This window comes from Lucilia cuprina, chromosome 6, assembly GCF_022045245.1.
Source record: "Lucilia cuprina isolate Lc7/37 chromosome 6, ASM2204524v1, whole genome shotgun sequence".
NCBI classification, from domain to species: Eukaryota; Metazoa; Arthropoda; class Insecta; order Diptera; family Calliphoridae; genus Lucilia; species Lucilia cuprina.
Genome location: NC_060954.1, coordinates 60,441,001 through 60,466,782, shown reverse-complemented (window position 1 = coordinate 60,466,782; position 25,782 = coordinate 60,441,001). Strand labels below are relative to the sequence as shown.

General features: G+C 28.4%; 2 protein-coding genes across 10 annotated transcripts in view; one reads left to right on the top strand and one right to left on the bottom strand.

Annotated features, from left to right (window-relative positions):
* Positions 1-9,016: 9,016 nt before the first annotated feature.
* LOC111682120 (zinc finger protein 665) lies at positions 9,017-19,563 on the bottom strand. Of its 9 annotated transcripts, XM_046954794.1 has the most exons (13): positions 19,018-19,563; positions 18,778-18,918; positions 15,235-15,380; positions 15,043-15,131; positions 14,730-14,957; positions 14,360-14,535; positions 14,133-14,235; positions 13,709-14,033; positions 13,466-13,630; positions 13,219-13,399; positions 12,975-13,147; positions 12,259-12,904; positions 9,017-9,843 (listed from the first exon to the last, which is right to left on the bottom strand). In XM_046954794.1, exons 2-13 carry the CDS (start codon positions 18,907-18,909, stop codon positions 9,523-9,525), a joined length of 2,685 nt encoding a protein of 894 aa, XP_046810750.1. In that variant the 5' UTR covers positions 18,910-18,918; positions 19,018-19,563; the 3' UTR covers positions 9,017-9,522. The 9 variants fall into 9 exon arrangements, 6 of the variants coding, with proteins under 6 accessions (XP_046810750.1, XP_046810753.1, XP_046810751.1 ...); XM_046954797.1 differs by having other exon boundaries at positions 14,730-14,936; positions 18,778-19,563; XM_046954795.1 differs by having other exon boundaries at positions 14,360-14,520; positions 18,778-19,562.
* Positions 19,564-22,268: 2,705 nt separating this feature from the next.
* The window catches only part of LOC111682101 (vascular endothelial zinc finger 1), a 31,993-nt gene continuing 28,479 nt past the window's right edge, over positions 22,269-25,782 (top strand). The window contains exon 1 of the mRNA XM_046953937.1: positions 22,269-22,319. The gene's annotated coding sequence lies outside the window, so the exon portion shown is untranslated. The remainder of the gene's footprint in view (positions 22,320-25,782) is intronic.

Sequence of the window (25,782 nt, the reverse complement as noted above, 5' to 3'; positions counted from 1 at the left end):
GTCGGCAACAGCGTTTTTCCAATTTCAGAACACAATATCTCAAATCTCTGATGAAGATAATTTGAGATAACATTCTCTCAATCCTTTAATTAGTCTCAGGGTTTTCAACTTTTTTCCAAATGTTGGCAGCCTGTGTTTTTCTTCTGAAATGTCAATGGAATTCCTTTTAACTAAAATATTTCAAACAGCTTCGAAGGTACTGCTGGTTCGACACAAGAGTTCTGAACGAATTTGTTGTTGTAACAGTTCCACTGTGGCCGATAGTTCTTTCCTGGGAAAAAAACTTTCGGTTGATGCAGCTGTCGCTGGGTTGACAATCATTGGCCGAGTATGACTCGGGTCGATCCGGATCGAAGATCCAATTGTGGTGGGAACGCATTTGTCATTTTCGGTAGTAGCTCGTAAGAACGTTTTAAAGAACATATACAACTTCTTTAGAAAAGTTTTGGAACTAGTTTGTTTTTTTGTTTAAAATTGTTAAGATTTTGACCAATTATGATGTTGATTAATACAAAGGACCACAAAATCCGCATATTTTAAATGTTATTGAATTTAAAATGAAGTTTAAAAATTTTCCATATCTTTTATCTTCTTCAGAATTTACATATTAATCAACACGATTTCACATTCTAAATCAAATCAAAATTTTCTATTGTTACCAAGGAACTGATTGGAATTAGTGAAGTCTTCTGAAAACTAGTTTTTTAAGATCGACTTTTTTAACACAAGTTATTCGTTGTTATAACACTATCTGAAAAGAATGCATACTTGTTGTTCCGAACCAGAACCAGTGTCGACTTCTAAATGCTTAAACAAGATCAGTTCAGAAAGTAACAGTTTCAAAAAAATTACAATTTAATGACAAAATATAATTAGTTTTGGAACTGATAAATTTTTTTTCTGATCTCTTGTTAAAAGACACTCTTGACATTATGACGATCCTGCTTTTATGCAAAATCAATTGCTATGATTTACAATGTTAGCACACAGCTCACCTTAATAAACTTCAAATTAATTTACTTCCTTCACATTCAATTCCACTTTTTTAAAACGTTAATCATTTTTCAACAAGTGTCTATGTTTGAATATTATTTTATTATAAATCTAAGTCTTCAACTGTCAGCTGGTCGACTTAAAACGTAATTTGTAAATGAGACGTGACTGACCAAATTTGAAATTAAAACTAATTACGTAGATAAATTTAAAATTTTATAAAATAAGAGGAATAAATGAAATATTAAAGGCCATAAATCAAATGAAGCGCCCTTTACACGATTACACTTTACGTACATAAAGTCTAATGAAACAGTAAACTGTAATTCCATCAGTATGACAAAAAAATGAATAAAAGCCGTATGATTTAAATGGTTCGTATTTACACGATAATAACAAAGTAAGATTCCAGCAGTTCGATAACATTGTTCTGAACTATATTATGGATTACCTCTAACCACCGGTTGCCCAGGTGACTAGCTAGCTACTGGTCCTAGGAATAAATCAATCGATAAATCATATATTACGAAGAGACAGCAAAAAGCAACAGCTGCTATGTAAACAGCTGTTGCACTTTTTTTGTATGTGTTAATATAAAAATACATCCCCGATCTAATACGAATTGCTTTTTTTTACAATTAAAAAAAGTGAAGAGAGCCATACGATTTTCGATCTGCATTCTCTCTCTATGTCTAATGGTTTCATTACAATTTGCGTTAAGACAATTCCATTAGTTCGGTTCAACACAAAACATTGACAGATCATTGATCACTGATCTAGTTTTATATATTAAAAAAGTATATAAATAGTTGCTGCATTGCACATTTGTTAAAAAAATTACAACAAGCTTTAGTATTATATTACAACAAAAATTCTTAGTATATATTCATAATTTATGTAAAAATTATAAATCAAACTTCACTTACCTTTAACATTCTTGTTAATCTTTGAGCGTAAAACTTTTGGTATTTGCTTTTTCTGGAAAGTTTTCTTAAGGTTAATATTTCTAAAACTTCTTTTCGGTTTATGTTGTTGATTTTCATCATAAGGGATCTTGAATTAATTTATTTGTAAAAAATGTTCCTATTTTAAAAACATAAAAAACATAAAATTAATAATAAAATTAATGGCATTTTCTTCAAATTATTCTGAATCAGAATTTTCTGAGAATTTTCCGTATTCAAAACCAGTTGCAAAAAATAGTTTTGATTTTGTTTTAGACTATGAATATTTGTATTCGCCGCTATTCTGCATTTCAATTCAAAGCGAAATTCTCTCCGTTAGGGAGCTTTGTTAGCAACCAGAAACTTTAAAAGAATTTGTTCTTAAATAACTAATTCTAGAAGCGGTGTTAATGAAACCTTACGCATTCAGTTACGCAACGATCAATAAAAGGTATTCCAACAAAAAACTGAATCTTAAGAAAACGAAGAAGCAATAACATTTCGTTTCAATGCTTTACGATTGTGTGTATTCTGCGTTTTTGTAAGTTGTTGTTTATGTGACGGAGAGTCGAATCGAAATGCAGAATACCAAAATTGCCAAACGAAGAAAATTTCGATTCGAATTGAAATGCAGAATAGGGGCCATAATACTCAAATTAAGCGCGAAAACTTTGGCATTTAATTCTGCAATGTTGAAATTTGAAATATTGAAATATTAGTTTTGCAATGTTGAAATTTAACGTAACACTTAAACATTTGCCGTAAAATTTAAAATTTATGAATCATTATTATGTTATTATCGAATAAAGAAAGAGGTTGGTGTCAATTATTGATCGATAGAAAGATTTTGGTTTTTACAAAACTTATATTGGAGAAGTGTAACAAGCGAAATGACAAAAACAAAATCTTTTTGATGGTGGTTATAAATAAAAATTGGCGAACAAGCAAAGTTGGGCGTGTCATTTGCCATCTACTATATTCACCCCTATTCTGCATTTCGATTACGTTTACGCATTCATTTACGCAATGATCCAAAAAAAAAGGTATTCCAACAAAAAACTGAATCGTAGGTAAAAGAAGAAGAAATTCTATTTCTTTTCAATGCTTTACGATTGTGTGTATTCTGCGTGGGAGAGAGAGAGAGAAATACCTTTAAAAACTAAAACTTACCTTAAAGTAAGGCCCTGTTAACACATATAGTTACTGGCATGTTGATAGTAGTGTCGTTAAAGTGGAGATTTTGAAAATTTTTGTTTAAAAATATTTCGCCAAAAAAAATAGCAAATATAAAGTTTACTTTTCAATTTTTTTGTTTTTTTACTTTATTTTTGTTTTTTTTCTTCTTCTTTTTTTGTTTTCATGTTGAGCTTATATTAAAATATATATATATTCGGTTATTTTAGTTTTTTTTTCTTTTGTTTTTTTTCGTAATTTTAAAACTTTAATCATTTTCTTATTAAATTAATTTTTTTTGTTTTTGTTTTAATATGCTTAACTAGTAAACTAATATTTTATACACAACGTTTGTTTTTATTTTTATTTTCTTTTCATCTTAATTTTTCTTGTTAAGTTTTATGTGTGTGTGTTTTTTTTAAACTTTATTTGATGGAAAGGAGTTTTATTTTATTTTTTTTCTGCTTTTAATTAATATTTTACATTGTTTATATAACGTTATGTTTGTTTAAATAATAGAGCTTTTTTTAGAGCCATTTTTTTATTAGCTTTGTGGTGTTTGATAAGTTTTGTTTTTTTGTTTTTGTTTAAGGGCTTTGTGGAATTTATGTTTTAAGGGAGAATTTTTTCGAGTTTTTTTTTCTATCATTCTTCGGGACAAAATGTTGCAATAAATTTTATTGCTTTGAAAGATTTTTTTAAGAATTTTTTTATATTGCCCCTGTTTATGTGATTTTCTTTACTTTTTATTTATTTTTATTTTAGTTATATAAATATATGTATAACATTTGTTTTTTTGTTTTTATTTTAATAATTTTTGTTTTATAAAACTAAGTTTTGTTTTAATTTTACTTTTTTTTTTTTAATTGTTAAACTTATTAAAGTGTTATTTTTTTCTTTTAAATATATTTGTTTAGTACCTGTGTGTGTTCTTTTTAAAAGACATGTATATGTTAATGTGTGTGTGTGTTTTTTAACTTTTTTTTTAAAAAGAAACGTTGATTTTAAAATCTAAAAACGTTTCTTAAATTAAAGAATTATTAATTAAAAAGTTTAAAAAATATCTTTAACTTAAAATTAAATTTAAATATTGTACATTATTAGACACACTATGTATAGAGATATAAAAACAGGAATATAATTACAATTTAAAAAACAAAACAAATTATTATTGTTTTTGTTAAAAAAAAAATTGTTTGTCTTATTAAAACTAATACATTTAATCAAAAATAAAACAAAAGCAAAAACAATAAAGAAACTAAATGGCAATTCTAATAAGAAAAATGTAAATTGTATTAAAGAAAAATTTGCCCATAAAGCTAAAGTCTATAGTGGGTGGAAAATCCGCCTTTACTTTATACAAGAAAAAAATTATAAAAATAATTATAATTCTTTTAGAGAAAACCTGTTTTGCTTAATAAACTTATGCATTAAGTTGTTTTTTTTACAATAACTATTCTTAAGTAAAACGAAAAATCTTCTAAAAAAACAAATTTATTTTTTACAGTATTTTTTTTATTAAATTTCATTTTTACATAATTTTTTTTGTAGCTTAAAAAAAAAGGGTTTTAGTTTTTTAGATGCGACCAACACATCAGTTTATGTTTGTTTTTTTTTTTCATTTAATTAAAATTTTTTGTATTTTTCAAAAAAATATTTAGGGAAGCTGTGTGTTATAATGTGTTTTAAAAAGTAAAGAAAATGTTTTTAGCTCTATATTGTGGTAGGGGCGGGGATGTTTGTTTTTTGATAATTTAAAAAAAATTATGTAAAATTATTATTTTTTTATATATAAGTTTGTTTAATATTTTAAAACCTAAAATTTACAAAAAAAAAATATTATATTATATAAATAATATTCTAAACATAAAAATTAAATATTAAATTTTTGTTGTTTTTTTTTCTCTTTCTAACATGTTGACTTATAACTAGTTTTAAAAAATACAGTTAGCAATTTTGTAATTTGTTTTTTGTTGTATTAATTTTAATGAAAACTCTTGATTTATTATGGTTTTAATAAGGGAGGAGAAGCTTTTTTTTAAAGAATTAATATTTTAAAAATATTTCTAACAAATTTCATTTTAAAGCTCTATATTTTTATAACATAAGTGAAGGTTTGAAAATTTTGTTTAAAATTGAAATGCGGTATAAGAATGATTCCAAATTTGTTTTAAATAAACCAAGGTTTAAGAATGACAGATGTCTACATAACCATTTCAGTCTATTACAAAACTACCTGCCAGCCAGTGATGTAAAAGTAACTGTTGTATTACCAAAGTACTTTAAAGGTGTTCTTAAGAAACTAGTTCTTAGCCAATGTGTTTCATACTAGTTCAATAAGACATCTAAATCCAAATAAATTGAAAAGAAAATTTTCGTAAAAATCTATAAAATGTAAAAATTTAAATTTAAACATTTTGAAATAAAAAAATAATCAATCAAAAGCAACCAGTTCCAAGCGATCTCCAGCAGGCTTTTCTGTACCTAGATTAGTTCTAAAGGATGTCAAAATTCCAACAAAAATTATTGATAAAACTAAACTGATTCCAGAAAAGTTGCTTACGATTGTCGTTTACATAGAGGACATCTATGACGAAAGACGAAATGAAGTCAATCAGGTGGTTAGACTTATATGGAAACTATTGGCCCCTATTCTGCATTTCAATTTGAATCAAAATTTTCTCCGTTTGGCAACGTTAGTATTCTGCATTTTGATTCGACTCTTTGCCACATAAACAACAGCTTACAAAAACGTAGATACGGTCGTAACGCAAACATTCGTAAAGCATGAAATTGCTTCTTCTTTTTCTTACGATTCACATTTTTGTGTTGGAATACCTTTTTTCGATCATTGCGTAACTGAAAGCTTAAACATAATCGAAATACAGAATAGGGGTGATTAAGTACAGAGTACAATCATAACATCTATTGCTAACCAGCAGTTTGGACGGCTAGTCCCGAACTACCTATTAAAGCTAACATTTACTACACACCACTGACTGTCCTGGTGACTAGCTTGTTCTACGGGAAAGCCACCCATAGATTACGAAGAGACAGTCTTAAGCTTAAGTTTGTTTTTTAAGTGTTCACTCTTTCGCTTACAAAGTAGACACTAACATGACCATTGTCACTTTACGATTGTAGTAGTTTACAAAGTAACGAAAAACGTAATAATGTTAATCAAGTGGTTAGACTTAAATGGAAACCATTGTCTTTTTCGGAGGCATTGATTCTTTGATGTTGTAGTAGCAGCGTTATTCTTTGAACTCCGTGCCGTTCCGGTGCGAAGAACCGGTTGTTGTGGAAACTTTATACATTTCTTGTTGTTGCAACAGGGTGGCTGTAACTGGATGTTCTTCCATGGGAAAAAAACTTACAGTTGATACAGCTGTTGCTGAGTTGACAATATTTGGCGGATTGAGAATCGGGTCGTTCCGAAGCGGAGATCTGCTGTCGAACTGCTGGGTAGTTGTGAAACTAATACAATAATCAATCCCAATTCCAATAAACAAAATAACATTGATTAAAGAACTGATTTCAGAACAGTTCAATAAAACAAGTACATAACTCATTAATGCCTTTACAGCACTAGTACCAAAGTTAATAATTTCGATTATTGATCTTCTTGACAAAATAGAACAAATACAGAGTACAATCATAAGTTCTATTTTGGGGCACAGAAATGCTTTTAAAATAACTATAGAATGGGTGCAAACAAAACCAAATAACATTCATGATTAACAATCTGAGAACTAGTATTGTAGATCGAGTTATTCAGATTGTAAAAGGAGCTTCTTGCAAGCAATTCTTTGGCACTAGCTTAAGCATTATATACACCATAAGGCTGCAATAGAACTATTGTACTTACTATGTAAGCACTTTCGAGCATGGGCCTCAACTTCTAAATAGAACGAATACAGGCTATAACTATTTGTTCTAGGACTAGTTGTGGAATTGATACAATTCCTCTTCGAATATTTTTAATAATCAGACAAGATCCGTGTAGGAATTTGTTCACATGTAAACAGTTTTAGAATAAGAACAACTTTAAGATTCTTCTTAGATCTCAATCTCTGAACTAGAGTTTTCATTTTATTTCCTCTAAAACTAGTTCTCACACCTTAGCCTTGTTTTCCAAGCAACTTTTAAAGAGTTTTCTAAGAAATTGTACTTTGGCACTTGCTGAACATTGCTTCTGTTTTTATTTTCAAAAATTCTCTTTAATATTGACAATTTCAAACGAATTTATTTTAGTTTAAAAAACTAGTTCTAGAATTATTCCTAAAACGAGTTCTTATCACGACAATTTCCGATAGCAATCTTAAATAAATGAACTAAGTAGTTCTTAGAAACTTTTAAAGAACTAGTTCTAGAATTATTCCTTAAACTTTTCTAATTACGTATGAATATCGTTGATAAAGTAACTAGTTTCAGATTCTATATTATGATAGCAGTTTCTTAAGTTTTCCAAAAAACAGTTTTCAGTTTGCATTTTTCTTAAAGAACTAGTTTTCATATCCTTACTAAAACTTTACTAGAGCTAGTTCTTTGCTAGATAATTTCGAACGAATATCTTCGATAAAGAAACTAGTTCCAGAAACGAATCTAAAGAAAAAGTTCAAACAATTTCTTAATTTCAATTTTAGTCAAAGAACTAGTTTTAGAATCTTTAGTTAAACCTTTTTAGAACAAGTTCTAAGTGTGATAATTAGAAACGAAAGGAGCTAGTTCCAGAATTTATACTATAGAGAAGAATGCTTGTCAAAACTAAAAAATTAGTTCTAGAATTGTTTATTAAACTTTTCTCAAACAAGTTCTGAGTGAGACTAGTTTGAACTAAAATCTTTGTTAAAGAACTAGTTCCAGAATCTTTTTTTAAAAAAGTTTTTTTTTTTAGAAAATTTCCAATTTTCATTAGTCCTAAAGAACTAATTTCAGAACTGTTTCTAAAACTTACTTGCAACTAGTTTTTCGAGTGACAGATTTGAACCAAAAAGTTTCACGAAAGTACGAGTTTAAGAAACTTTCCCATAACAACAGTTCCGAAGCTGTCAACTTCAATCAAAAAGTCATCAGTCTCAACAGCAAACTATCATTCAACAACAGCAAACTATTTAATCATTATTTTTAAAACTTGAAGAACTAGTTCTAGAATTGGTTCGTAATCTCACATACAATTAGAACAAAATTCATGAATTAAAAAGCTATTTCCTCAACAACTTTGTAAAACGTTAATCGGATAAAACTTCTTTTAAATCAGTGACAAAAGTCACAAAATTTTGTAACAGTTTTGAAAGAAAATCTCTGCTAAGAGAGAATCCAGAATAGTTCTAAAAAACGTTTATTAAACGTTCACAGTTCCAAAAGTCAAAAATTTTGATCATTGAACTCAAAGACAAACTAGCTTTATAATTATCTATAAAAATTTCCAAAATTTTCATTACTATTGACTGTTATATACAATAAATGTATAAATAAATAAAAATAGAATGAAAATAAAGAAAACTAAAAAACTAAAACATCTCTCAAATAAAAGGAAAAAAACATGAGAATTTATTGTTCAAATTTCTTTAAAAATTTTCCTTTTTTTCCCCCCACCTCACTATTAAAACCATAATGAATCCTTATAGAAATTTTCATTAATCTAGTGGTGTTTTACTCCTTTATGTTTTTCGATTGAAATCTTTTTTTCCATTGCAAATATTAATAATTAAAAAAATAGTATTTATAACTACGCTATATACAAACTAATTGAAAAAAAAATCATAAAATAAAAATTAAAAAATATGGAAAAAAACAAAATTTTAAAACTAAATTTAAAACTACTTTTCTTAAAAAATATGTTTTTATGTAGAACAATTTAAAAAGGAAATGGATGTAAAAACTAGAGAAAAATTGTTAAATTTGTTTTTTCTTTAAAAAAAAAATGTGTCAATAATTGTTAAAAAAAATAATATTTTAAATAAAAATAAACAATAAAAAATAGAAACAAAAACAACAACAATAATGCTTATAAAACAATAAGCTAAAAGAGAATGTATGTAAGAGAACAACAAAGAAATCAATACGAAAAGAAAGAGAGAAGTAAGAAGAGAGAGAGGGAGAGCCTGAGCCAATTACAACATGTACCTTCTTGTTTCCCTTAAAAAACTTCTATTGGTTTGTTTCCAGAAGTTGAGTTGTAGAGTTTTTAAATGCTGCTGTTATGGTTAAAAGAACTTAAAACTTTATTTTCTCACTCTCTAAGTGTTAAGGGGTCTGTCTCTGTGGGGTTTAAGTAGTCCTGGCTTTTTTCCTGTACTGCATAAAACTCCATTGGTTCAGTTCTTGTTAGCTTATGCCTCCTTTATCAACTTTCTTTCTTTACTTCTTTTGCCTTAAAAAAAGGGGGGATTCATCACTCATTTCTTGCTCATTCAATATTTTGATTCTCTTGTGGTATGTTAATTTCATATTTAATAACTTGTGCTGTATTTGTACCTTGCAACACTTGCACGTGTACAGCTTGATTGCCAATCATTACTTCTCGGGTGGTCATTTGTTGTTGTTGCTGCTGGTGCTGTTGTTGTTGTTGATTTTGCTGTTGTTGCTGCTGCTGCTGATTTTGTTGCTGTTGGGCCAGTTGTTGTTGAGCCTGTTGTTGCACATGTTGCTGTTGTTGTTGCTGCTGTTGTTGTTGTTGTTGCTGCTGTTGTTGTTGACTGTTGCCATCCTGTTGAAGAATAAAATCAAGCTGCTTGTATTGTTGTAGTGAAACAAGTCTTATGCATAAATTATTGTATTCTTAAATAAAATGAGGGAAAGTTTTCAAAAACTAATGAAATTATGATAAAGGAAAATGTATGAGAGATAAAAACAATAAGAAATAAATGAAATTTTAAATGATGTTAGACAAAAGACAACAGGAATAGTTAATGAAGGGAATTTAAGGTTGTGGTATGTGCATAGAGTGAAAGGTGAGAGGAATTAAATAATTTTATATTTAATGTCAAAAACTAAAATTTTCTCAAATTTTACTGAAAACAAACCTTAGTCTGAAAGAAATAAATAAAATTTTGATATTTGAAAATGTCAAAACTTTGTTTCAAACAAAACTAAAACTATAATTTAATTATAAAATTTTTTTGAACGTAAGTTTGAATTTTTGAAAAATTTTAAAATTATTTTCAAATTTAAGTTCGAAATTCGAAAATGCAAAAAATTTATATTATTTTTCGTGATTTAGAGATTATTTCGAATTTTTGAAAAATTGTTTTTTTTTTTCAAGTACAAATTTTCAAATTGTTATTTTTCAAGTACAAATTTTCAAACTTAAAATATGAAAAGTTCCTGAAACAAAACTTTAAAAATTTTAAAATTATTTTTAAAATTTTTACGTTCGAATTTCGAATATGTATGAAATTCATTTTAAACAAATTTAAAATCGATTTTTTAGTAGTTCTCATGATTTAGAGGCAATTTTTGTGAAATTTCAAAATTTTTCGAACATAAGTTCGAATTTTCGAAATTTGTTTTTATTAAAGTTTTTATTTTCGAAAATGTCGCAAAAGCTTATATTTTCAATATACATTACAAATAAATTACAAATTACAAATAAATCAAAATTTTGAAATTATCTTAAAAATTTGTTATGTTCGAAATTCGAAAATGTAAGGAATTTATATTAATTCTCGTGATTTAGAGATAATTTTAAGAGAATCAAAAAGTTTTCGAACCTTGGTTCGAATTTTCGAAAATTGTTACTTTTCAAGTACAAACTTTCAAACTTAAAATGTGAAAATTTCCTGGAAAAAAACTTTAAAAATTTTGAAAATTTTTAAATTATTTTCAAAATTTTTAAGTTGGAATTTCGAACATGTACAAAATTGACTTCAAACAAATATAAAATCATATTTTTATTAGTTCTCATGTTTTACAAATCATTTTGAGAAATTTCAATAATGTGCGAACATAAGTTCGAATTTTCGAAAATCGTTTTAATTGAAGTTTTTATCTTTGAACATGTCGCAAAAGCTTATATTTTTAATATACATTAGAAATAAATTAAAATTTTGTAATTATTTTCGAAATTATAATATGTTCGAAATTCAAAAATGTGAGAAATTTGTCTCAAAATTTAATTAAAATATATTTTTATTAATTCTCATAATTTAAAGATAATTTTAAGAGATTTAAAATTTTTTCGAACATAAGTTCGAATTTTCGAAAATTGTCCTTTTGATAAATAAAATTTTCAAAAAATATCTTAAAAAGCTTAAAGTCTCAAACTACTTTGTTAAAATATTGAAAATTCCTAACAATTTCGAAATTATTTTCATGTTCGAAATTCGAAAATATAAGAAATTATTCTTAAATAAAACTAAAACAAAGTTTCTATGAATTCTTTTGATTTAGATATTATGTTTAAAGATTAATAATTTATTCATACAGAATATATTCTTGAAAGATCTTTAACTTGATTAAAAAAGTTTTAATTTCAGAATTGCAAGGAGTTTCGATATCCTCTCTAAAGACACTAGACACTACTTTTGCTTTAGAAACAAAGAAACAAAAACTTCTGCAGTTAGATAGAAAACGGGGAGGGAAATCCAATTCAAAATGAACTAAAGAAATACTTGAGAAATTGTTCATATTTTCATTAAATTAAAAGAATTAGTGTTTAATCAAAGAACTGTTTGGCAGGATGTGTATTCGGTTGTGTTTTATTTGGGGAGATATATTTTATTGTTGTTGATATTTTATATAATGAAAGAAATATATATAGATAAATTCAAAACCCAACACCATGAATGTAACATTAAAAAAATACTGATTTTAAAACAACTACCATAGATAGATGAAAAACAATTTAAAACAAATCATAACCGAAAGTTGTTTGAGAAAAATTATAAAGAAAAAAACAAAAAATTAACCGAAAATTTTAGAATCATTAAAAAATTTGGAAAAATAAACTCAAGAAACTGAACTTGATCGGTGGAAAATTGAAAAAAAAAAATTATGTATATAGAGAGAAAGAGACAAAATGGATTTAAATATCTCAACACTTACGTTGCACACAACTACAACCTTTTTATTTAAAGATTATTTCTCAATTGTTTTTAGAGAGTTTGATTTGAGAGAGTGATTGTGAGTGAGAGGTTCAACACACCTGTTGCTGCGAAATGGGTGGTTTCGTTTCCAAATGTTGACGTTGATGTAGCATTAAGTGATTCTTTTGGAAGAATGCTTTGCCACACTCGCACACATGAGTGCGTACCGTACAACCGCCGTTCGGATGACGACGATTGTGTTGCATGAGACCGTGTTTGGCAGCAAAACCTTTGCCACAACTAGCACAGAAATGTGATTTGGGTTTGGTGGGTGTCTGTTGTGATTGCTGCGGTTGTTGCTGCTGCTGTTGTTGTTGCTGCTGTTGTTGCTGCTGCTGATGTTGCTGCTGGTGAGCAGCACCATTCTGTAAGTGTTGCTGCTGCTGTTGAGGCTGTAAACCAACCGATGACATGCCGGGAACAAGTGTCTGCGGATGAGTCGTAGCGGCGGCCTGCACCAGTGTTGTCTGTGAAACAACTTGACCCGTTGATGATATGATTTGAACTGGCATTTGGTTTTGGGCTATAATATTTGGATTGGCAGCCACAACAGTGGCGCCAGAACTCATACCGGTTGTGCTTAGTAAGTGTGTAGGCAAGGCGGCGGTTAAAGCACATAAATCGGTCATAAGACTTTTATCACCGGTATGTAAACGCAGGTGGAGAGCTAAAGCTTCGCGACTATTAAAGGCACTTCCGCATTCCCTGAGAAAAAGAATTCGAATATATAAATTTTAAGTTTTTATATAAATATGTATATGTGTAGTTTACATACCGGCAACCAAATTGTGGTCTGGCCGTATTATTGGCATCATTGGCGGTGACCGTTAACAAGGCCGAATTGTTTGGATTGCTAACCACCGTTATAGTTTGTGGATGATTATTTTGAACTTGATGCCCTTGCTGCTGTTGCTGATGTGTAGTATGGGCTTGTGTTTGGTGTACTTGCTAAAAGTTGTCGAATAAAAGAGAATAATAGTTGTTATAATAGTTTGTGTTTATTAAGTTTTAACACTTACTTGTATTGTTTGTGTTGGCTGCTGCTGTGAAATTAAATTGTTGGACGGCACTGCGGCGGTATTTGAAGAATTCGGATTGACACCACCATGTGTGGTGCGTATATGTTGATTTAAATCCGGTCTTGTCATAAAACCTTCGCCGCAACTTATACAAGGATATGGTTGATCACCAGTATGTACACTGTAAGAAAAGTATTAGTAAATCTACGCCAACTAATGGACTGAAATGTTTTAAATAGAAACCTACCGCATATGTGCCACTAATGTTCTTTTTTGTAAAAATTCTTTACCGCACACTGTACAGGCATGCGGTACTTTGCCATGTATACGAGCATGATTGACCAATTGAAATTTACGCGGAAATGTAACACCACAATCCTGACAAACGAATGGATTAACAGAACCATGAAAACTATAAATAAAAACAAATTTAACAAAAATTCCTTTTAAAGGGGAGAAAATAACAATAACAAAACAAAATATAAATTACCGTGAATGCATAATAAGATGATTTTCTTGGGCAAAACTTTCGCCACATTCATCACAAACAAACGGTCGTTCGCCAGCATGATATTTACTATGGGTCACTAAGTGACGTTTCAGCGGGAATGTACGACCACATTCCTGGCAAATAAAGGGTCGATCACGTGAGTGTACCCTAGAATGGGTCAACAAATGATGTTTAAGAGTAAAACTCTTTTTGCACTCGGTGCACTGATAAGGGCGATCGGTGGAGTGTAGAAGCAAGTGGGTATTTAGACAGTGTTTATGGGCGAAACTTTTACCACAATGTGTACAGATATGGGGCCGTTCCCCTGCAATAAAACAAACAGAAATAAAGCAAAACATTAATAAAATTTAATTATAATTTGCAATAACAAATGTAGTTGTTTGTTTAAACTTAAATCACCTACCTGTATGTACTCTAGCATGAGTAGTTAAATGATGTTTTAATAAAAATGATTTGCCACACTCATCGCAACTGTAAGGGCGTTCTTTTTTAATGGTGGCATCGGCCTAAAAAAACGAGAAAAAAAAGAAATAAAGGATTAAGATTTAATTAAGATTTTTACAGGTTTTTTTGAAACAAGTTGTAGGTTTTATGAAAATAATAAAAAATAATAATAAAATCTTCTCTTACATCTGTAAAATGCATGGTGTCTTGTAATTCTGCTTTCGGTGAGAGTTCCAATGTTCCAGGTTCTAATTTTAAATTAGGCACATTACCTTGTGAATCATCATTGTCTTCTAGACCTTGTATAACTTTTTGTACTTGCACTGAGATGCCAGGCAATATGTCACCTAACATTGCATGACCAATAGTTGAGAAATAGAAGAAAGTTTAAAGGGAAGAGGCGTAGGGGGGGGGGGGGGGGGGGGGGGGGGGGAGGTTGAATCAAATAAGAAAAAAAAAGAGAAATTACAGCAAAAATTAACTTTCATATATCGGAGAAATGGATTTTCAATTTTTTTTTACATAAATATTACAAAAATAATCATATAGGCCTTACTTGTAGTTGTATTATGACCATCATTTGATGTTATAGTTTGTGGGTGTGTGGCGGCCAAAGCACGTTTCATTAATATTTCATTACATTCCTCGGCCGTCAAGTGTATGGGGCCAATTGGACTAAAATGTGCTTTATTAGCAGCTGCTGCTGTTGTTAATATGGTTTGTGTTTTTGAATCTACAATACCGTTCGATAAATGAGACTGATCTGTTTGATCGACAAGAAGATCTAGAAAAGTTAAGAGAATTTAATATTCACACGAATAGAGAGAGAGAAAAAAAAGTATTTCATTTTTTCCAAACAAACAACTTACAATTTTTGTCACAATTTAAGTTTAAAACTTGTTGTTGTTGCTCTGGTTTCTTAACAACTGAGGAGGCGGCGGCAGCACCAGTAATTACTCTAATTAAGAAAATTAAAGAATAGAAAAAAACAAACATATTAAAGGCCTCTTTATAAAACAAAAACATACTTGTATAAAGTATGAACAATTAGTAATGCTCACCTTTGAGCTCCTGTTGCAAATGGGTCATTGACCAATACCATACGCCGTACAACACTTTTATTGCCAGCTAATCCTCCTTTAACATCTTTTTGCACTGTTAATGATCCATCAGTGGATAACAAATATGGCATCTGAAAATTATAATGCTATTATAATCATAGAAGATGAATTTCAACATTTAGAATTAGTATGATGAATTAACAAATAGATTTTAAATTTAAATTTAATTTTTATTGTTTTTTTTAATGATGTTTTTAAATGAATTTTTTCAAATGGTTGTTTTCTTTACTTTAGATTTGGATTTGTTCTTATTATAAGGTTGTTTTGTTTTAATGATTATTTGAAATCATTGTGACAGTGCTTAGAGGAGATAAAGGAGTTAGATTGTGCTTGTTTTTAAATACCATTTTAAGCAAATATTTTCTACTTAATTAAACTATATTACATAATTGTTCTTTACTATAAATTAAGCCGAAAGTTGTTAATAAAATGCAAACAACAACTATTTTCTTCCCGCCAAAACTGTTTTTCGCGGAAATTTTGAAAAAGTAACAACTTTTATAAACAAACAAAATCTATTGTTTAAAAAACTAACAAGATCTTTAAGTAAGTAATGAAAGAACTATAGTCTAAGGTATAAAAAAAACTAAATTGGAACATTGGAACTCTTAATAAATTGCAATTCTTTATTTTGTTTTAATTAACAACATTTTGTTTTGTTTATTTAGTTTCAATTTTTACTTTTCAACAAGTTTTTCCCTCCCTTTTAAACAATAATAAAATTGATCATTTATTTATGAATATCAAATTAATATTTGTTTAAAAATATTTTCTAAAAGTAATTAAAATCTTTTATAAAACTGTATATAAATTAAAAGTTTTATCTATAATGTTTAAATTTAAATAATTAAATTTTAAATTATGCAAAAATCAATAATCATACTAAAAAACAAACAAACAAAAAAAAATACAAATCATTGTGGAAAATTTGTAAAATAAATTAAACAAAAAAAATAAAAACTTATGTTTAAAAAGAAGAAAAGAAGCTTTAAACCTACTTTTGTAAATGGAAATTTTTAATGTTGAATTCGAAATTATGTTTGAAACATTTTATTCCTGTAGATTTTCATTTCTAATTTATCATGAATCCCTGCAGTTTCTGCAGCTAGATCCTTCACCAAAATAAATCTAAATAACTTTTATTGGCAAAAAACTTTTGACAAAAACTCTAGCTCAAGTCTACGGATTAGCCATTTAATTAGTAAATTTACTAGTTAGTTAACTAGTCTATAGAATAGTCTATTAAGTAGTCTGTGAAATAGTCTATTTACTATTCTCTTTATTAGTCTCTGGAGTACTATTGACTAGTCTATTTACAAATCTATTGATTAGGCTATTTAACAGTCTAATGACTAACAGATTGACTACTGAATTGAGTAATATATGGACTAGTGAATAGTTTATAAACTAGTCTATGATCTTGTATACTGACTAGTAAACTGACTAGCCTATGGACTAGTATATCGACTAAACTTTGGGCTACTCTATGTACTAGTATGAACTTGTATATGGACTAGTATATCGACTAATCTATGGACTACTGGTATATGGATTATTCTATAAAATAGTCTATTGACTAATCTATTAACTTTGTTTTCTGATATTAAACTCCACAAAAAAAGTACAAAAAACTAAAAATTGTACAAACTATAATAAGAGATATATAGTAGTTAATCTAGCCACACAACAAGAGTTAAATTGCGTCTGTCCATGGTAGCACCCATGTCAAGTTTTGGCTCAGGGCCTTTGATATATTCCAATCTGCTATACCAGGACAATCCTTAACTTATTCGTAAAAAGAACTCAATACATAGATCCTCCTAGCCTTACATGTAGACATTCTTGTGTCTCTCACCTCGAAGGTGTTAAGGCCGAAAAGAATTCTTATTTCCCGCCTGTGAAACATAGACAACAATCAGGCGAAATAATTTGATTTGCAGGACGCCAAGGGTAGCATTCGGGGAAATGAAATTGCTAATGAATGCAGATCGTTCATGAACGAACAATCCGCAAAAAAAAAACTTTTTTCTACTTCCCTGGCTGTAGTAATGAAGGCAATTAAAGAATAAGAGATAAAAACAAATATCTTTTAGAAAAAGGACTCTCTTAGCAACTAGATACTAATTCTTTTAAGCTTCTTATAAGCTTACTTAGTGCGACCAATATGTTTGTATACATGTAAAACCATATGGGCTACTCAATTAACAGTTATTACATAAAAGTCAAAAGCCAACAACAAAAAATCAATCCAGAAATATAATCGATATTCTAACATTTTTAAAAATATTATAATTTATAAAATCTCATGATTTTAAACAACTTTTCATATTTTATTTATAAATTAGGTACTTAAACTAAGTTGCAAAACCTAAAATCTATACCTTGAGAGGTGGGTGGTTACTAACATTTTAATTAACACTAATTAGTGGGAAAAAAGCAGCAAAGTTTGCAGTCAAATTAAAGAAATAAGAATAACTATTAGAAATAAATTTACATTGATGATAAACGTTAAATACTTTTATAAAATTATAATTAAACAATTAGCCAAATAGGTATTTGTCACATATTGTAAACAAATTACCAATGTAATGTTTACAATATGACAATTGGTTTTATCATTCCATTAAACAATTTATCAACAAAAAAAGAAAAAAAAAACATAAATAGAAAAACAAAGACAAAAAAAAAGAGGAAAACAAGAAAAATAACAAAAATATTGCATCAACAATACAATACAAAACATAGTTTCAGAGTATTAAGACAATTCTTCTTCTTGTACGTGTTCATATACATAATATGTGTTTTTATATACATATATAGAAAGATATATGTGTATATAAATTTTAAAAACAACTCCCTCTACCCCCCAAATTCCCTTTAAAACAAATACTAATAGCAATAGTTAACAAAACATACATAATCATTCTCATACATCATCACGCGCGCGCTTTCTTCAAAACCAACATACAAACGTACAAAATCGACAAACATTCATACATACAAACGAATTGTGTTCGTGTTGTCGTTGCTGTTGATTTTTTTTCTTGTTTAACTTTACTCAGAGTGAAACACACAGCACAGCACAGCAAAGCAAACAACACACAATCAACCATCCATACATTCAACCAAACAACAAAACGACCACGACTAACGAAGAAGAGAACTACCACGACTATCACAAGTACAGTCTTATAATTTTATTATTTCTTATTATATATTTTTTATATTATTTTTTTGTTGTTGCTGTTGTTTTTATTGTGGTGCTACCTTTATTATTTTGTTTTGTATTGTGGGCACAAACTACTCTTTTTTGGACATACAGAATAAATGAACACAAAACACAGACAGCAGAACAAATCCCATAGAATGAAAAATAAAACAATAAATAAATAGAAAAAAATAATAATGAAAAAATTCAAATAAAAACATATTGTATGCAATTGAAAGATGAAGTAGAAAAATAGGTTTGTTTCTATTACTTACAGATTCACTGCTAACAGTGTAGTTTATATTGGGCGATATTTCCAATACGGACTCGGGACCTCGAGTGTTATCAGCAAAACCCCAGGCATAAGGACCAAAACTTTGTGTTGGATTACTTTGAGCAGCACACATCCTCAAGGCCTTTTATTTATTTAAAAAAAATATATATTACACACACGCACGTATACGAACGTATGAATGAAAATTAAAAAAAATATAATGAAACTGAAATGAACGAACTTAAAAAAACAACGGCCACAGTAATTTCGCTTTTCAACTTTTATTTTGCTTTAGAATTTTTCTCCAAACTTTTACACGATATTTTTTTATTGAATAAGATTTTCACAATTTAGTCAATTGTGTTTTTAGCATGTTTTTTTCGTGGAAATATTTACAATTAATGTAAAATTCTTTATGCAAAAACGATTTTATACAATATATGTAAAAAAAAAAGAAAGTCAAGACGTCGCGGGCGCCATTTTTATTTTTTCTTTAGCGTAACTTTTTTCACTTTTTTTCAATAGGTTTTTTATTTGCTTTTTAGATATTTCACTTTTTGTTTTAGGCATTTGCACGGAAATTGTTTGATATATATATTTATTTGGTATTATTTGTTTGTGTTTTTAGATTTATTGTTGTAATTGGGTTAAAATATCCACCAATATATAGAATATGAATATAAAAAATCAACACAATTGAAAAAATTCCTCAATTCCATCACTCTACTGACGTCGCCATTTTAGTTTTTGTATTTCACACAAAGAGTTGTGTCAACGCACACGAAAGCAAAATGTGAGATTGTGTTAAATACCAGTGTTGTCACGTTGCCAAGGCATTTAACACTACTATCAAAATACAACTCTACACAAGAGTTGCCAATTCTTTTTAATTGACATATATTATTTTTAACATATTGTTGATGAAAAACTTTATTCTTCATTTATTTGCTAAATTAATTAATACATTGTTTTTTTTAACAAAATTTTATTAATTTATAAACAAACACTTTATTTATTTTAATTTCTTATTTTTATCTTCTTCTTCATGGACATTCACAGATCGATAGACTTTTGTTCATAGAAAATATGAAAACTATGGCAACACTTAATGTGAGAAAGAGAAAATGATATTGAATTTTTATTTCGTGCGTTTTCGTTTTGTTTTTTAAGTGTTGTCAATTCTTCCAAAAACAAAAGCACCATTATCCCTTGTCTTAATTAGAGTAATATTTATTATGCTAAACTTTGAATTGTTATCATGATAAAACAAAATTAGGGGGTAAGATGGTATTTATTAGCGTTATAACGTCGTTATGATAGTGTTGTCTTAACAATTGTTTAGACAACGCTGTCTTGATAACAAACATCATTTTATTGTAAAATTGATTTTTAACATAAGTTTTAATGAAAATAGTGTTTATTTACAAAATTTGCATTTTATTTTAATTGTTGTTATAAAATATACCATTATTTCAACAAAATTATCTGTGAGTTGTCTTGATAAAATCAGCTTTATGTTACCCCTATGAATTAATATAAAAGGCCATGATAAATATTTGTCTAATATAGACATGGGCGGTAGGGTGTTGTCATCTTGCATGCTGAGAGTTTGCATATCTGTTTTATAAAAAAAAATTAAGTGCAATTTGTTCAGTAACTTTTTACGAATTATCAATTAAATATACAAAAATTGCAAAAATTTTAAAATTTTGATCTTTAAAACAATTAAAAAATCATGAAATGCATTGCCGCTTAAAAGCCTGTCGTATACTTCCATCTTTAGTGTGGTTAAATTAAAATGAAACTGTAGACAAAAGTACTAATTATTATTACACTTCAAATGCAACTCTGTAGATGTGAGTTTACTACGGAATATGCAACTCTATTTAATACAAAACAAAAAAAAAAACACAACTCTGTTAAACAATAAATGCGCACATACTTAAATTTAAATTTTACTTATAGTTAGAAAAATTATTAATTGCAAAGAAAATAACATATTTACAAATTAAGAAACATATTTACATACATTAGGGTTTCATATTAAAAACAAAAAGTCGATTTTTCTAAAATTAAGCAATAGCTGAAGTGTTAGTTTTTGGACTTTTTATTTAATTTTGTTTGTCTTTATGACTTTTTTAAAATAATGACAGCGAAATGTGTTTTCGATGCGAAAGTTTATTTTCTCACTTAGTCCTTAATTCGGCCCAATGTCGTGGAGGAATTAAATAATGTCAGTCCATAATAAAAATAGTATTTCCAAACATTATTTAATAACCGCATTTTTGTATTAAAATAATCGAAGAATCGACTTTTTGTCAGAAAAAGTCGAAGTCGACTGTCATGTACGAATAAAATTGAACAATCAATTTTACAAGAAAAAGTCGTAAAGAATCAAAAAAGTCGAAAAATAGTTAAAATTAAACTAATTTATATTTTTTCTAACAATGGCCAAACATTTTTTTTCGTATAAACATTATTTTAACTAGAAAATATACAGTGGTTAAATAAAAATACGAAAAAAGTCCAAAATAATAGTAAAAAGTCGACTATAGAACCCTATTTATCGAAAAGTCGACTTTTTTCAAATAGCATATGTCGAAAAGTATACTTTTTGTATTAACTATTAAACCCTACTTTGGATTTCTTTTTTCTTGTATATACAAAATCGTCACACAAGGAAACTTTTGATTTTTGTGTGTAATAGAAAGATAATGAAATATCCACAAGTTTTTTCTCTCTTCCCTGGCATTAACGAATTTTTAGGAGAAAATAGTCGATTTTGACAAAAAATCGATAATTAGAAAGTCGACTTTTTAACAGGGTTGAAACGAAAAGTCGACTTTTCGACTCTTTAGATTTAGTTAAAAGTCGACTTTTTGGATTTTAGTATTTTATAAATAGTCGATTTTTCTACTTCTTTCGACTTTTTTCGAATTTTCGACTTTTTCCGACGTTTTTCAACTTTTTCGACTTTTCAACTGTTTTAGACTTTTCAACAATTTTTCGAGTTTTTTTCGACTTTTTCCATTTTTTTTACTATATTTATCGATTTTTTCTACTTTTCGACTATTTTCAACTTTTTACGACTTTTTGACTTTTTTCATAGACGATAGTCGAGTTATCGACTTTTTTGGAACAAAATAGTCGACTTTGACTTTTCGACAAAAAGTCGATTTATAGAACCCCAGTTTTTGATATTTATAATTTATGAAAAGTCTATTATAGAACTTGAGGCATCTTCAACATTTTCCGACAAAAGACTTTTCTAATGTTTAATAGAATTTCTTCAAAAAACTCATAAAGTTACAGTGTGTAAACTGTGACGTATTTGTTTACACTACTCTACATTAGTTATCGATGACTTTACTTCAGAATTATCGCTCTAACAGCTTGTTTGTCTCTAGTCTCAGCTGTCAAAGTTGTTAAATTAATCACAGTGATAAAAGCTAAAAAATATGAAATAAAATTGTTAAAAAATATAAATTTATTGTTACCATTATTTATTAGTTAAACTTTAACTTTAAAAATGCAGTATTAAAAGTGAGTTAATTATATATTAATAAAAAAACTTAATATTGTTTTAAATAAATAATATTCTTAGAATATGTCATAAGTGTTACAAAAAAATCTATTTAATGATGACATATTTGCAAAAAAAAACGTAGAAAAAAGGGTCAATCATTTAGTGGGTTGAGCAATAAAATTAAACTTCCTCCTCCTTCACCCATCAACATTTGTCATACATTTGTGTGCTGAATTTTTCTCGTTGTTTTTGTTGTAATGTTTGTCTATTTACACATCCAAACAAACAGACGTAATTTGTATGATGGCATAGTTTTGTTTTTGTTTTCTTGTTTTTTTTTTATCACTCTTTAAGAGAGTGTTACTAGTTGTGATGTATTAAAATTTACTCTTTTAGAATTGAGTTGAAAAAATTGAAGTGGGTGTAAGAAAAAGCTTAATTTTAATATTTTAAAACTTCGTTGTTGTTAATTAGTTTAAAGTTAATGTGAGAAACCAATATTTCTTCGAAATTTTTTGAAATCAGATTTAAGCCGGAGGTTCACACTACGCATCTAGGCGTCAAAGTCGAAAAAACTCATAAAAAGTCAAAAATCGAAAAAAGTCGAAAACTCGAAAATAGTAGAAAAAAATCAAAAATATTCGAAAATTTTGAAAAAAGTAAAAAACTCTAGGATAGTCGGAAAAACTCGAAAAAAGTAAAAAAATAGTCGAAAAAAAGTCAAATATGGTCAAAAAGTCGGAAAAGGTCGAAAACTCGAAAATAGTAGAAAAAAAATCAAAAATAGTCGAACATTTTTAAAAAGTGGAAAAGAGTGAAAAAGTCTAGAATAGTCGGAAAAAAAGTCAAAAACTCTAAAATAGACGAAAAAACTCGATAAAAGTAAAAAATAGTCAAAAAAAGTCGAAAATAGCCAAAAAGTCGAAAAAGGTCGGAAAAGTTGACTATTTATAAAATACTAAAAGTCGAAAAGTCGACTTTTATCTAAATGAAAAAAGCCGAAAAGTCGACTTTTAACTAAATGAAAAAAGTCGAAAAGTCGACTTTTAACTAAATGCAAAAAGACAAAAGTCGTTTACACTATAGAACTCTTATTCAACGCTTTTGTGCTTGTAAAATTCTGCATACAAATACATTGATTCTACTTTTTTGACAGACGCATAGAATGCGAGAAAGCGTAGAACGCGTAGTGTTAACCTCCAGGTTTAACTATATTTGTTCTAATATACTTTTCGCTGATAAGAACCTGACAAAAGTCGACTTTTCAAAATGTTTGTAATTTATGATAACTCGATTTTTTGGGATATATAAAAAGTCGACTTTTTTTGAAATTTTATATACACAAGCGATGTCTAACTGTTAACAAACTATAGCAAACGAATGTTTTAAAAAAATTTGATGTGAATTTGGTACCCTCTATCGACGACTTTTCAAAATTTTTATAATTTATGTTAACTCGATTGTTTTGAATATATAAAAAATCGACTTTTCGATAAAAATTCGATTGTTTAATTATATGAATATTAACTTAAGTGTTTTAATAAAATGTTGATCTAAAAAAGTCGTCATAAGAAACATTCACCATCATAAAACAACACATCGAAATATTGATCATAGACCCACAAAAATATATGTATTCTGGGTCCTTATTAACTTCTAATACAATCTAGTCCATCTGTCTGTTTAAAGCACGATAGAGTGCGAACGGCAAGAAAACCCACAACTTAGTAAGATCCAGAGAAACAAGAAATTTAAACTTGAAAAAATCTGATAACTATTTTAATAAATTAACATTTTAAACCATCCTAAACCTAAAATAGATCTTATTGATCTCTTGCTGACGAATAAATTGATTTATCCGGCCCAAGAGTTATAAGTGTTTTATAGTATTTGTATTCTTCTTTACTCTATTTAACTCTCCGACGTCTTTGATTGTATAGATTTCTCAATATATTGATGTACATATACGATTTCATATTGCGCTCTTTCATTATTATCGCTACAATGGGTTTCAAATGTTTCAATTTAGTTTTTTTTTTTGCACTACATCGTGTTGTTTTATTTTTTTTGTTTCTATTTAGTTAAATTTATTTCGTGGGCTTGTAAGTTGGTCGACTCGCTCACTAGGTAAGTAGTTGACTATACAATACCAACAACAACAACAACAACAACAACAAAACGATAAATTGGAATCAATGAACGTACGAACGAAACGAACCAGCCAGCCAGCCATCGAGCGCATAAACGAAATACAAAACAACAACTACAAAAGACAGACAGACACACAGGCGGACAGACAGACTCTTGTTTGGTTGGTTTAGATCACTTGAGATTTTTGGCCTAAATCTGTAGGCCTTGAGAAAAACGTAGTACATATAAAAAAAACTAAATTAAGCAAAATAAAAACTACAACAACAACAAAAAAACTATCAACATTTTGAGGGAAATACTTGCAGCTTAAGCTACGTTGACTGAAGCGCAACAGTACAAAGCAACGAAGCTTTGGTAGCAATCAACAACAGCAGCAGCATCATTAAACAATTTATGCTTGTGAGGTAAATATATAAGAATAAATATCGGACAAAGTACTTATAGATATGTACATAGATACTTCGTATGTTTAGTTGTGGGTTTTTATGCAAGTGCTTTTTAAAAATGTGTCGTAGGGGTGTAAAAAAGTGAGATATGCTGGTTATTTGTTAAATAAGAATGACGGAATGATTTGTCATTCTTACCCACATCAGATCCGTTTACACTTACATGGGAAAATTAGGTCATGATTGAACTTGTAAAAGTAATCTAATGTTTGGAAACCCAGTGTGAAGTAGTTAGTTCCTTTCGACATATTGTTTCTAAAAGATGTTATAAAACGCTCTAAATTTTAGAGTATAAAACCTCAGATAAGTTTGAGATTGAAAGAAATAGGTTCTAAATTACATCATATCCGAAAAATATATGTCGCTATTGGGACTTCTATAGCGATATATACAAGAAATTATTGATAAATGTAAAGGAATTTAGTTTTCCGATCGTATTTGCCATAATTTCCAATTGATCGTGAGAGATGCAAAATCAGGTAGTTAATTGATTTCAATTGACAATGATAGTGAAATGTTTAATCATTTTACTGTAATCGCCACATTCGACTATATCTTGGTTTTCTTATCGTTTTTCTACAATTGCTTTTTAACAATGTAATATCAGGTATTAAATCGCTTTCAAGAAGTTTGGATCTAAATTAGATGAATATTTGGTCATGATAGTGAAAGTGATCTACCGATTTACTGCTTTCAATATGTCCCACTTTCTTCAGACTTCGATCGTCCAATTTAGTTTAGCGAGTCCATAATCCTGAGGTGTCTAGTCAGATACTAGACGCATATTCCAATTGTAAGAAGATTTTTCGTTCTTCTCACATTTAGATCTTTTCAACTTCGTGTAGATCTTTCCAACTTCGTGTAAACGTCTTCAAGTTTCATT